Source organism: Crotalus tigris, unplaced genomic scaffold, assembly GCF_016545835.1.
Source record: "Crotalus tigris isolate CLP2741 ecotype Arizona unplaced genomic scaffold, ASM1654583v1 scf7180000018122.1127207, whole genome shotgun sequence".
NCBI lineage: Eukaryota > Metazoa > Chordata > Lepidosauria > Squamata > Viperidae > Crotalus > Crotalus tigris.
In genome coordinates this window covers 299327-311834 of record NW_024096835.1, presented here as the reverse complement: position 1 = coordinate 311834, position 12508 = coordinate 299327, and the positions used below count along the sequence as shown (strand labels likewise).

At 41.6% G+C, this 12508-nt stretch overlaps 1 protein-coding gene across 5 annotated transcripts in view; it reads left to right on the top strand.

Annotated features, from left to right (window-relative positions):
* The first annotated feature begins 1234 nt into the window (after positions 1–1234).
* The window catches only part of FLNB (filamin B), an 81487-nt gene continuing 70213 nt past the window's right edge, over positions 1235–12508 (top strand). For 4 of the 5 annotated variants that reach the window (XM_039348093.1, XM_039348092.1, XM_039348090.1 and 1 more), the window contains exon 1: positions 1235–1890. In XM_039348093.1, coding sequence (XP_039204027.1) covers positions 1446–1890 — 445 coding nt within the window. In that variant the 5' untranslated portion in view covers positions 1235–1445. The remainder of the gene's footprint in view (positions 1891–12508) is intronic. The other variant, XM_039348089.1, reaches the window with a different exon arrangement.

Sequence of the window (12508 nt, the reverse complement as noted above, 5' to 3'; positions counted from 1 at the left end):
CCTGCCCTGTGAATATTTTTGATCATTCTGTGAATTTTCTCACCAGCGTAACAAAAAAGCAAAGAATCTGTACTGGTCATAAGGGGAAAAAAATCCATATCAGGATAAGAATTTCTTTAGATTTTTTTTTAAAGAAAGGTAAATAAAATAGCAAGCTTTCGAGAAGCCCAGCTCTTCTTACAAGGTAAGATTGTATTAAATAAATGCATTTTTCCTAATGAAGAGAAGCATGTTGAAAGCTGGCAGATTTTTGTGACCTCCGAGTTAGAATATCATTTCTATACCAGAACTGAACAGGCTTTATGCTTGAGTGATCTACTTTGCTTTTTATTAGGAACAAAAGCACCATCCAACAGAATCTGGCATGCAACTACTGTATTTTCTTTCTGTTGTTGTTTAGCTTGGAGAAACAATAGAAAAAGAAAACCTCAGGCACCAAATCAGAAGCAGCATTTCTGGCCTGCAGATTTAATTAGTATAGGATGGGAGATCTCAGCAAATAATTTTCTCCCTTCCCATTACCCCTATAATAAACTGCCTCAGCTTGCTACTTTTAGTTTGATACACAAATCAATACACTTTTATGACGTTTTTAAAAAAATCAAAACATGTTTCATGAAATAAAGATATGTAACCATGAGTCATATATCCCACAATTCCTCCAGGCATATCATACCTGGGCTGCAAAATCTGAATTTATGGTAATTAAGAATATTCTCTCTCTTTTTTTTTTTGGAGTCTAGCAGTTGTGGGGATTTTTGGATCCCAAATAGGGGAGCCCTATAGGAGTTTATACAGGCCACCCCACCCGTTCATCAATAATTGGGGGCAGAGAAGATTATAAATGCAAATGTCTTTCTTTGCATTTAATCTCCCCGAGGCGAAGAACGGTATTTCCTGCAGGACTACAACTCCCATTAATCTAACCTGACTATGCTGGCCTGGCTAATTTGCACTCCGACAGCTGGAGAGTCACAGTTTGTTTGCCTCTGCAGTAAACAATGCAGGCACTCTAACGCGTTGCCCCACGCTTAGCGCGGCGGCGCCCCTGAACCGGGGCGGGGGGTGGGGGTGGAGGGCAAGATTTTCTTCGACCTTCCTTCCCGCTGCGATTGTCCTCTTCGCAGGCTCCGCCCCTTCCTTGGCCGGGATCCAATCCGTTAATCGGAGAGGGGTATTTAAGGTCTCGCCAAAAAGACGCCCTCGTTACTCCTTTGTAAGTCGGCACATGGGTCTGAAGCGCGAGAGAGCGGCTCTCGGCTCAGTCAGCGTTGCTAAGCTGACGGCGGGCTTCTCTCGCCCTGCAGCTTCACCGCCTGCGCTTGGCCGCGACCCACTGGAAGCAGGGAGGGAGCGAGACACCGGCCTGGACTGGCGGGGTTGGTTGGTTGGTCGGTCTGCCCGCTCGTTACAGCCCAGACAAGAGAAGGCGGGGCGGCCACAGCATGAGCACGCAGGCGCGGGGCCAGGCGGCTCGCAGTGACTGCAGTGGCGGAGGTGGGAGCGGTAGCGGCGGGCTCAGTCAGGGCTCGCATCCTCGGTGGCAGGAGCACCAGTATCCTTTGGGCCGTAGCGACCTCGAGGCGGACTGTGCAGCCATGCCTGTGACGGAGAAGGACCTGGCGGATGACGCGCCCTGGAAGCGGATTCAGCAAAACACCTTCACCCGTTGGTGCAACGAGCACCTCCGCTGCGTGAACAAGCGCATCGGCAACCTGCAGTTCGACCTGAGTGATGGGCTGCGCCTCATCGCCCTGCTGGAGGTGCTTAGCCAGAAGCGCATGTACCGCAAGTACCACCAGAGACCCACTTTCCGACAGATGCAGCTGGAAAACGTCTCGGTGGCGCTCGAGTTCCTGGAGAAGGAGAATATTAAGCTGGTCTCCATCGGTGAGCTTGGCGCGCTCACCGCGCTCTTCAGGGCTGGGCAAAGAGCTGAAGCCGGGACGGGGTGGAGGGGTGTGTGTGTGTGTGGGGGGGGGGAGCCTCGCCTCCCAGGCGCGTGTGGCACTTGGCCTGAGAAAGGCAAACAGCTTCGCTTCCTCGCCTTAAGGTGTTTTAGATCCCGAGCGTCACGGCAGATCTTACGAAGACCCTAATTTCCCCCTTACCAGCTTGGCGTTTCCCGCCCGAGAGCCCCTTCCTAATATTTGCAGCCACAGGGACGCGTTTGCATGAAAGTGGGAGACCCTCTGGGACCCTTTCAAAGCCTGAGGGTTGGTAGAGAGCCGGTGTGAGTTGACTTTGTCCTGCCAGCTGCCACAAGCTTCTTCCTGGAGGTGTTGGAGAGCCTGCGGGAGCAGGAGGAACTGGGTGGGGCTCTAGGTTTGGAAAGCCTAGCCCGCCACTCGCGGGCGGATACCTGCCGGGTGCTTGTTATACCCGCCAGCCTGGCTTTGAAGCGGCTCAGTAAGGCGCCGCTGTGGGCGATAAGATATCCAGGATACCGTTTTCTTAACACTAACAAACCGCTCAAGTAAGAGTATACAAGGATTTTCTAGTCAAGAAGGAAAGACGCTTTAAGTTTGGGATATCCGCTTCTTTCAGTACCCCCCCCCCTTTCTCCAAATCCGGCTTTTCCATCGCATAGACTATTTCTGGCTGGTTCTGAGCTCAACCAGGGGTCAGAGCAAATTCTGAGGAAGGGCAGACATAGCTATAGCTTGGCAGACAGGATTTCCTGAGGTGCCTCCCTCCCAGCAGGTAGAGAGCCCTTTCCTTTAGGCTGCAGGATTTGGGCTTCTGTGTTGAAAATGTGAGGAGTTTGCACTGTAAAAGGTCCAGCCTCTCAAAACTTTAGGGAGAAGCATGCATCAAATCGTCTTTCTATCAGTTCAAAAACAAAACCAAAAAAGTGTTGTTATGGTGATCTATTTATTATGTTTGTATTTCTCTGAAAAAAAATGTTAGATGACACACATTTTTCCAATCAACAGCACTCTGTGAGATAGCTTGGTTAAGAGAGTGAGTTGCCCCAAATCACCAAGTAGACTCTGCAATCTGACAGGGAAGTATTTGGATGTAATGTGTAAAAAACAAAACCCACTTATTTTTTTACCCTTGAAAATATGCCTTGAAATCATGCTATACTATGTCTAATTGCAGTATGGTGCAATATTAATATTTTTAGCAAGGATTCTAAAGTGCCTATATTTGTAAGTCTATTAACTTAAAGCAAACAGGTCCTGCTAAACCCAAAAGTGGCTTGATTGGTTTTGGCTTTGTGTGATGTGAGGAGTTAGCCATTGTGGTTGATAAACTAAGAATAAAGGCTTAGTGTTTGTATACCAGGACATGTCTTGTTTAAGAAAAAAGGTGGATAAATCAAACTCTGGGCTATTTATGTATGTGACTCCAGATTAATGTTAACTTCCTAAATAAATAGAGCAGAAACTGTTTATACAGTGTGGGCTCTTTTTGGTATTTTTGAATCAGTTTTGAGATCCTGGCAACTGTCTGAAGAAGTCCATGCAGATTTCTTGGCAAGGGTTTTGGGAGTGGTTTGCCATTGCTGCCCTCCTAGGGTTAAGAGAAAATGGTTGGCCCAAAGTTGGCCAACATGCTTTGTGCCTAAGGTGGAATTCATGGTCTCCAGGTGTTTAACCTCAAACATTTAACCACTGCTAATTAATGCTCTTTAACATTAAAATTATCCTGTTGATTATCAAGGTTTCCTGATGGTTTACAATAAGATCTATTTTTCAGTTTTCAATGTCAAAATATGCTATCTGTTTAGGTGAACTTTGTCTCATTGTATCAGAGAGCTAGGCAGTTAATTCAATATGAAACTTCAACTATTAGGCTAAAGGTAAACAGACTTCAGGCTTATGGGACTGATTTAGTTTCTTTTCTAAATCTCTAAACTCCACCAATTGGAGCCAAGTGGAAAATAAAGGTGCAGGGAGACACATGTAAAGAATTAAGGAACAAGGTGCCTCTGAACAGATGTTTATCTCAGGAATTTATGATGAGTACTGATATGCAGCTAGCAAGAGTTTTCACCACACCAGTTTCTCTTGTATAATATCCTAAAGGGAATATGAAGGTTTTAAACATTTCTGTTAGACAACTGAGAATTGGAAACTGATCTGTTCCAGTTCACTGAGAACAAGTAGGAAATCTGTGACCCTACAGATATTGGAGTCCTACTGAGAATATTGACCATGGTAGCAAAGGCTGTGTTATAAACTGACACTATTTGGAAGACATACACCCCATTCCTTGCTTTAAAATGTACCACCAGTTCATGATAGTAATTTTTGTTCCCCTTGGACTATGAGAAATTGCCTAGTATAGCATGTGACTCTCCTAGATCTATATAAGGAACAAAATAGTCTTAGCAGTGTTTCTCAACCTGGGCCATTTTAAGATGGGTGGACTTCAACTCCCAAAATTCCTCAGTCAGCCATGCTGGCTGTGGAATTCTGGGAGTTGAAGTCCACCCATCTTAAAATGATCCTGGTTGAGAAACATTGTCTTACAGTAACCCTGAATTTCAAGGTTAGAAGAATTAAACTATAAGCTAATAATTCTTATGACATAAATGAGGAATGTATTTGGATTTCCTGTTTTTATGTCTTTAATGTTCTGGGCTCAGCCTAAAGCAAAAGTTAAATCCTTGCAGACCCACCCAACAATTCTATAGCCTGGTATCTTTTCTACAGGGCAACACTAAAGTGCTGTTATCCCATGTAGGAATTGGCAGAAAACTCGGCTAGTTTAAATGAAGAACTAAGAGCCCTGCCAACCCCTACTCTGCCTCTTCAGTGAAGCAGAGTAGGGTTTCTGCCAGCACCAGAAGCAGAGGGAGGAGCAAGACAGGGTAGGAGGAATGTCTGCTTTGGTGCCAGTAGCTGGTAGCAGAACATCGAAATATTCTGCGCTCGGTTCTGATTCCAGGGAGAGCTCCATTCTTTAAAATTGGAAAAGTAATAGCAAAGAACCATTCTTTCCTACTTCTGTCTCCTTTTCCTGCTACCCATGGGTTCTTGAAAAAAACAGAGGGAAAATAGGAGGGGAATTGAGGTTTTTGGGGTTTTTTGGGTGCTGAGGCACTTAAGCCTTGAGGGACATTTTGTTTAAAAGTCTAGGTGTACTACAGTAGACACATGTCATGAATGCCCTCTGCAGCTTTGACACCACTGCACCAAAAAGAGCCCTGGCAGCTATACCAAGAAGGTGCGCTTGAGGAATAGCCATCCACTTATTGCAGCTTAGCTGCTGCACAGTTGGAGCAGTTGGGAGGCATCCTTGATTTATGTGCAGTGATCTTCTGGAAGACTGCCAGATAACTTTTGGACATCAGGGCTTAAGGCAGGGGGGTCAAACTCGTCACGTGACGTGTCCTGACGTATAGCAACTTTTTGCATTGCTGGAGCTGGGGTGGGTGCGGTCTCCACATGATGCAACTGGCCTGCCGGCCTTCAGTTTGACACCCCTGGCTTAAGGTGTGCAGGGTGTGTGTGTGTGTGTGTGTGTGTGTGTGTGTGTGTGTGCCTGAGTCGTAGGAGTCTGCTGCTGGCATCTCTGGTAAAGCTACCGTGGGATTATTGTGCTGGTACAGGCTGACTGATATCCAAAGAGCCCGTCTCCTTTTCTCTCCCTGTTTCTGGCGCCCACATGTTGGGAAGAAGTGTGGAGAAAATGGTTTTTAGACAAAGTGGCAGAGGCCTGACTCTCCTGCTGCTACTGAAAAGCTGAGTAGTAGCATAGAAGGGATGAATTTACAAGGAAAATAAAACTAAGATTTGTCTGTGGGGAGCTCAGACATACGTCTTTAACAGTTGTTACCCTGTTCGATGAATTGAAGTTCTGTCTGAATTCTAGCTAAGGATGTTAGTTGGTTCTCCTTTCAGTTGTGCCTCCAGGGTATAAAGCTATGTTGTTTTGAGCAAAACGTGACCTTGAATTAGAGACCTGAAGCATAGCTTTAGAGACGTTGTGTCTGTATAAATAGACTTGAGGCTTCAAGGAGAAGTATAGAAGAAGGAATGCTGGCTCTCTGTATGTAATCCATATGTTTTGAAGCAGGGGAACTGTGCTGATCTCAGATGGAGTCTCCTTGTAGAAACATCTCTGACAGCTGCTATAAACTTGCTTTTCCAGAAATTACTTCACTCTCCTTTTTCAGTTTAAATATTAACAGTAGAATAACTTGTTACCTCAGTTGGCACTTTGCACAATAGGAGTCATGTGTACTCTTGTACTACTTATGCTGCTATAACTAGCAGAAACTTGACACAACTATTAAGGCAGCATCTTCTACATTATACTGGGAGAGGCTGCTTAAACCCTCACTAAAATTGGGATTATGATTACTGTAAAACTCAGTATCTACATGTATATCATATCTTGGATAGTTAGAACTGAAGCTATAGAATACCAATGTATTGGATTTTAAAACCTGTGAAAATTATTACTAGGTAATCCTTGACCTACAATTACAATTGAGCCTAAAATTTTTGTTGCTAAGCAAGACAATTATTAAGTGAATTTTGCCCCATTTTGCAACCTTTTTTTGCTATGGTTGTTAAGTGAATCACTGCAGTTATTAAGTGAATCTGGCCTCCCCATTGATTTTGCTTGTCAAAAGGTTGCAAAAGGTGATCACATGTCATAAGTACATGCCAGTTGCCAAGTGTCTAAATTTTGATCACATGACCATAGGGATGCTACAATAATCGTATGAAAAATGGCGATAAGTGCCTTTTTGCAGTGCCGTTGTAACTTCAAACAGTGACTAAATGAACTGTTATAACTTCAGGACTATCTCTATTGTAAAATGTTTAAAGCACATTCACCTTAGGCTGCAAAATAAAAATATATACTTTATTTTTTCAGTGCCATTCACTGGTGACTTGTAGCATGAGGTTAAGGGTTTGGAAATAATAGGGTAGTTCCTTAAACCCTTTTATTACAGTTTCAGATCTCAGGTGGGCAAGTGGTCATTTGAAGATTTCTTTAAAAAATCTGATGGCACTAGCTGTATGGTTCCTTATCATTTGAAGGCTCTGGAAATAGCCTTGAATGTTTTCTCTGTTCAATTATTGACTTCGTGTGGGAGAACAAGGAGAAATTAGAACCAGACAAGAGAGAGAGAGAGAGAGAGAGAGAGAGAGAGAGAGAGAGAGAGAGAGAGAGAGAGAGAGAGAGAGAGAGGTGGGGTGGGGGGGAGGGAGGGCCTGTTGATCAATAAGGAACTGAATTAGGGGACTGGATGGAAGTTTACTAACCTTGAAAAAGCAAGTTCCTGAATTCTCAACTGTCAGTAGGTTTACAGCTGTGGCTAAGAGCACATCTACACAGTTGCATCCAGTGAGTCAATTGTGGCCATTTCCAGACTGATCAAACTTGGCAACTATTGTCCGTGCCTTGGTGATATCCTGTTAACTGTTGCAACTTGCCACATTTAGGAAAAGTCTTTAAGTTGCAATCAGTATGAAATATATAATGTAACTGATGCAAGGTATAAGGAACATATGCATTGGCATTCATGACATGTTGTGGTGTCATCAAAATGACTGTGTAGTGAGGTCATCACGCAAATGCTACAATTACATGTTTATGTCACAATGTTTGACTCAAATGTGTAAGTTGTGGAAAGTGTGTGATGATGCCACACAGGTGTCGTAATTTTCTCCCTGCAGATACCCATGTCTCTGTGGTGCCTGATCTTTCTTGGCACCATATAAGATGTTAATGTTATCCTTCAAAGCCCTGAGTGGCTTGAATCCTGGCTATTTCAATTGCATCACCTCCATTAGTTTTCAATGCCCATTACTAGCTTTAGTTTGTACTTAAATTTAAAATAACCATTTTGTTAGCTTCCTTTCATACTTGCAAAGAAGAAAAGTGGGTACACAAGTCACATAAATGCTCCCCATGGATGTTTCCTGCATGACTATTTCTTCTTTCTCAAGTTCTATTGCCTTTTTTCCTGGGACCAATGATTTTGAGAACATATGCTATAGCTTGAGCAATCATGTCTATTTAGAGTTAAAACACACTAAATTCAATGAAGCTGGCAAGTGTCTGTAGATTTACAGCCTAAGGCTAGACCAAGGAGAAAAATTTAAACTATAAATGCTATAATAAGTATGCAGCTTTACCTCTGTTTAGGTTATTTTACTAGTTTGCCATTGGACAAAACCATGTTTTGGCCCTAGTATTACCAGAATTACTGAAGTTTATGCAAAAAGTTAAATGCCTTACATGTTATTATCAATAGTGCATTTGTTTAGAATTTGGCATTCTCTTTCTGTCTCTGTCTGTCTCTCTTTCTCTCTCATACACACACACATATTGATTGCTCACTTATGTAGATTTTAATAAATTCTATTAGTGTTGGCTTTGTGTAGGACTATTCATCTAAAATACAAATTGCTGCCTTGAAATTGAAACTTGCATCACACAACATAAGAGGCTATTAAACAGGGCGGTTTTTTTGGTTGAAAAGTAAATAAAGTAATAATTAAGCACCTGTGTGTTTTGGCACTGTAAGCATAGTTAATGACTAGCTATCAAATTTAATAACTGATATTACACTGAACTATTTTTATTCATTTGCATGAAGTGAACCATTTATTGATTTATCTTTTTCTTCATACTCGCAACTGGATCACAAATATAAGCTTAGTGGATTTATAGAAGTGGTAATCCATCCAAATGTAACACGATTGGGAGTCCCACTTTTAAAGTTCAGGTTGTGATATGTCTTATTAACTTTACATTCCATAATTATACATGGAAACTTTTCCTGCCGTAAACATGGTGGGCTTTTTTTGTGACCAATAAAATGATAATTGTTAGTGATTGGACTCAAATTTTGAAGTGTCACTCATACAAGAATGTCTCCAATGAGTGAATAAGTTCCAGTAAAATGGATTGAAGCATCCATCTGTTTTCCCTTCTTAATTTATAATCTTAAAATGGCTTGTATCTCTCTATATGAGGTGCTAATTGTAGAATCCTGTCCAGGTACAAGTTGTTCCCTATTTACAACTGCTGTTTAATGACCATTCGAAGTTTAACAGTGTGGAAAAAAGTGATTTATGACTCTTGCAGTGTCCCTCTAGTCATGTGATCGTAATTTGGGTACTTGGCAACCAAGCTAAGCATCCTGACATCATGACATTGCCATGTGTAAGCTCCCCAGGAGGCTTCTAACAAAGCTGGATCAGCTTAACAATCATGACAGAAAAGGTTGTAAAATTGGGCGCAACTCGTTTAATGGCTGCATTTCTTAACAGAAATTGATTCCAATTGTGGTTGTAAGTCAAGGACTACCTTTACGTATTCCTGAGAGGGACGTATGTTTAGCTACTATCTTGGTGATCATTTTTCCCTATATTGTTGTATGTGGCAAAAAAAGCAATTCTTTGTCAAAGGGTACTGTAACTCTTTGTAAAAGAGAAATGCATTATATCATGCAACATACTGGCATGAGTCACTTTACTAGGATTATTGATAAGCATTGTTGATATGATTTTGTTACAGGGAGATGTGCCAAACTCACTCCACAGTAATACTTTAGTAGTCCATTCATGTACCATGTTTCTCCAAAAATAAGACTTGCCCCCCAAAATAAGCCCTAGCCTGATTTTTATAAGCCCTTCCCCAAAAATAAGCCCAGGGGAGTGGGTGTGGCCAGCACAAGCTGCAGCAAGTGTGCAGGGGCCGATGGTGTCTGGCAGCAGCCATAGCCGCCAGCCCCTTGGAGCAGCGCGGGTAAGCCCAGCACAGAGGCAGGGGAGAGGCAGGCAATCCAGATGCGCCGCACACTTTTCACCCAGAGGGAGATGGAACCTTTGTCTACTTGCGAATGGGTTGGAAACGGAGCAAATCCCTTGGTTTCCAAGTGCCCCATTTGCAAGTAGACAAAGGTTTCAGTCTGCCTCTGGGCAAAAAGTGTTTGGGTGCCTATGGGGCGCTTGGAGCAGCTCTACCCACTCCCCCAGCTGCTTCATCTTGTGGCAGCGGGCTATGGCTGCGAGCGGCCACAAAAGTGGACCAGCGGCCACACGGCCTCCTGCTGGATGGGCCTGTTGGTGCTGGCGAGGCAGGTGTTGGGAAAAAAAATAAGACCCCCCCCAAAAAAAGTAAGACTTGGTGCCTCTTTTGGAGGGGAAAAAAAATATAAGACCAGGTCTTATTTTCAGGGAAACATGGTAGCACTCGTACTTTTATCAGTGGCTCAGCAGGGTGTTTGCTAAGGCATGTCAATTACCTTGTATTTAATTTATTATTCAAGCAACTTCCAGTCTTCATTTTGGTTTAAAGAACCAACCTGTATTTTAACTAGAGTTTTGGGTGGAGTTGTTTAACTGAAATATTTGATTTATGGTTTTTTTATATGTAGTTTCCTTAGTAAGTAAAACTGATATAGATTAAATCAGGAAGGTGGTTTTATTACTGGCAGCTAGTGTTCACACCCTACATTTATACATACTAAAATACCTAGGTAACAGTTGAATTAATTATTACAATGTAGAATGATATCAGCTATACAGTTTGGGAGAGGGAGGAAGGATAGAAATTGCCATATTTGGAATTTGATATATGTGCTATGAGTCAAACTCTAGGTAAGGGAGGAGAATGAATCCCCCCAGTGTGTGGGTGTGTATGTATGTATGTATGTATGTATGTGTGTGAGAGAGATTCTGAGCTCTGTCTCATCCCAGTGCTGGATTTTGATTGTGTGAATTTTCAAAATTGGTAACATTTCCAGCTTGAGGAAGGACATTCATGAAAACTGAAATATTAAGAACTAAGGCTTAACAAATATACCTGGGAAATCTTGATTCTACTTGCCTTTCCATCTCTCTGCAGCTACCAACTTACTTCCCCCAACTTACTAGGTTAAAGATGATTCACCTATGTCACAAATCTATTTATCACCCGTCTGGGACGGTCTCTGAGTAACTGCTAAGAAAGTCAAGAGATGATGTTAAGAAATGCATAGTCCCTTATGTCAACATGCAAAAAGGGATAGAAAACTCTTAATCATAGGATAATAGAGTCGAAAGAGACCATTTAGCCCACAGGTGTCAAACTTGATCGCGTCACATGACATATTGTGAGGTTTTTTTTGCCTTTGTGGAGCCGGGGTGGGCATGGCCTATGTGTGACACATCCGGCCCATGGGCTGCCAGTTTGACACCCCTGATTTAGGCCATTGAGCCCAATGGAGGAAGCACTTCTCTGTGCAAAGAAATATTGATAATGAAGTCAATGTTTAGTGGAAATTCTTTGTTTGGTGTAAAAGCCCTTTGGTTAAGAGAAAAACTGACTTTTTCTGTTCAATACAAAGCATAGTTTTTACTTTGTATCAGACTTGTGAATTAATGTCTTTATTCAGGCTCTAGTGTGTAGGGGTATAAAGGAATGCAGTGAAAACAGTCTTGGGGCTAATAGGGAAAATAAATTTCATAAGATTTCAAAATCTTTTTCATAAATTGAATTTGTTTGATAACATGGAAAGCACTGTTTAAATTACAACCAATAAACTAAACATTATTATTAATTATTTATTAATTAATTTGGATTAGCGAACAAGCAAAAGTATACGATATCATCAAGAGAGTAAAAAAATTGAAATGGAAATGGGCTGGTCACATAGCAAGAAAAATTGACGGCAGGTGGACCAAGGCAGTCATAGAATGGATCCCACTTGATAAAAAGCATCCACGAAAGAGACCTAAAACAAGATGGATTGACGATATCAGAAAGTATTGCGGGCCCAAATGGCAAAAGAAAGCTCAGGACATCCAGAAGAGGCCTTCATCCTGCAGTGGATAGACAATGGCTAGAATGATGATGATGATGATGAAACTAAAAGTGGAAATATCCTATAAGCTAGTCAGAATATTTTAGCTGTAATAGCTCAGAGTTTAGCATGAAAATGGCTTTGCTAATTCTGCTTCAGAAAGCAAATTACATAGAGTAAGTTCTGTCTCCTTTGGCCAATTTGACCAAAACATGTGCTACATCTTAAGATTCTGTGTTGAAAGGAATGTTAGCAGATTTGTCTGTCTGTTTCCTGTAAAGTTTTTTTTTATGGAGGAGAACTTTTGTTTAGGGATTATCACTGTAAAGGACAACTCAACACTTTTGGTGCTAGAACAGATTTAAAATACAGTAAACTTCCTGTGGAAGGGACAAGGTTCAATGGTTGATATCAGCCTGATGACTAAATATTTAATCATGGTGAGTTAAAGCTCAGATTGATGCATCTTAGAATAAATATTTGATCTTTTATAGTTTCATAATGGCATTCCTTCTTTTTTATTTATTTATTGAGGCTTTTATGTTGCTTAAATTTATAGATTCTTTCATATAGAATAAAATAGATTAAAATAGGATTCTAATGACATGCTCAATTTTAATAAAGGCTGATGCTAAATTTAGTAATAGCTACCTGGTGTTCTCTTATTTTGAACTGAAAAGTCTAAAAGTATAGATGAATTGTTGAAAGATAAAACATTTTATGTACAATTTGTACTGCATCTGT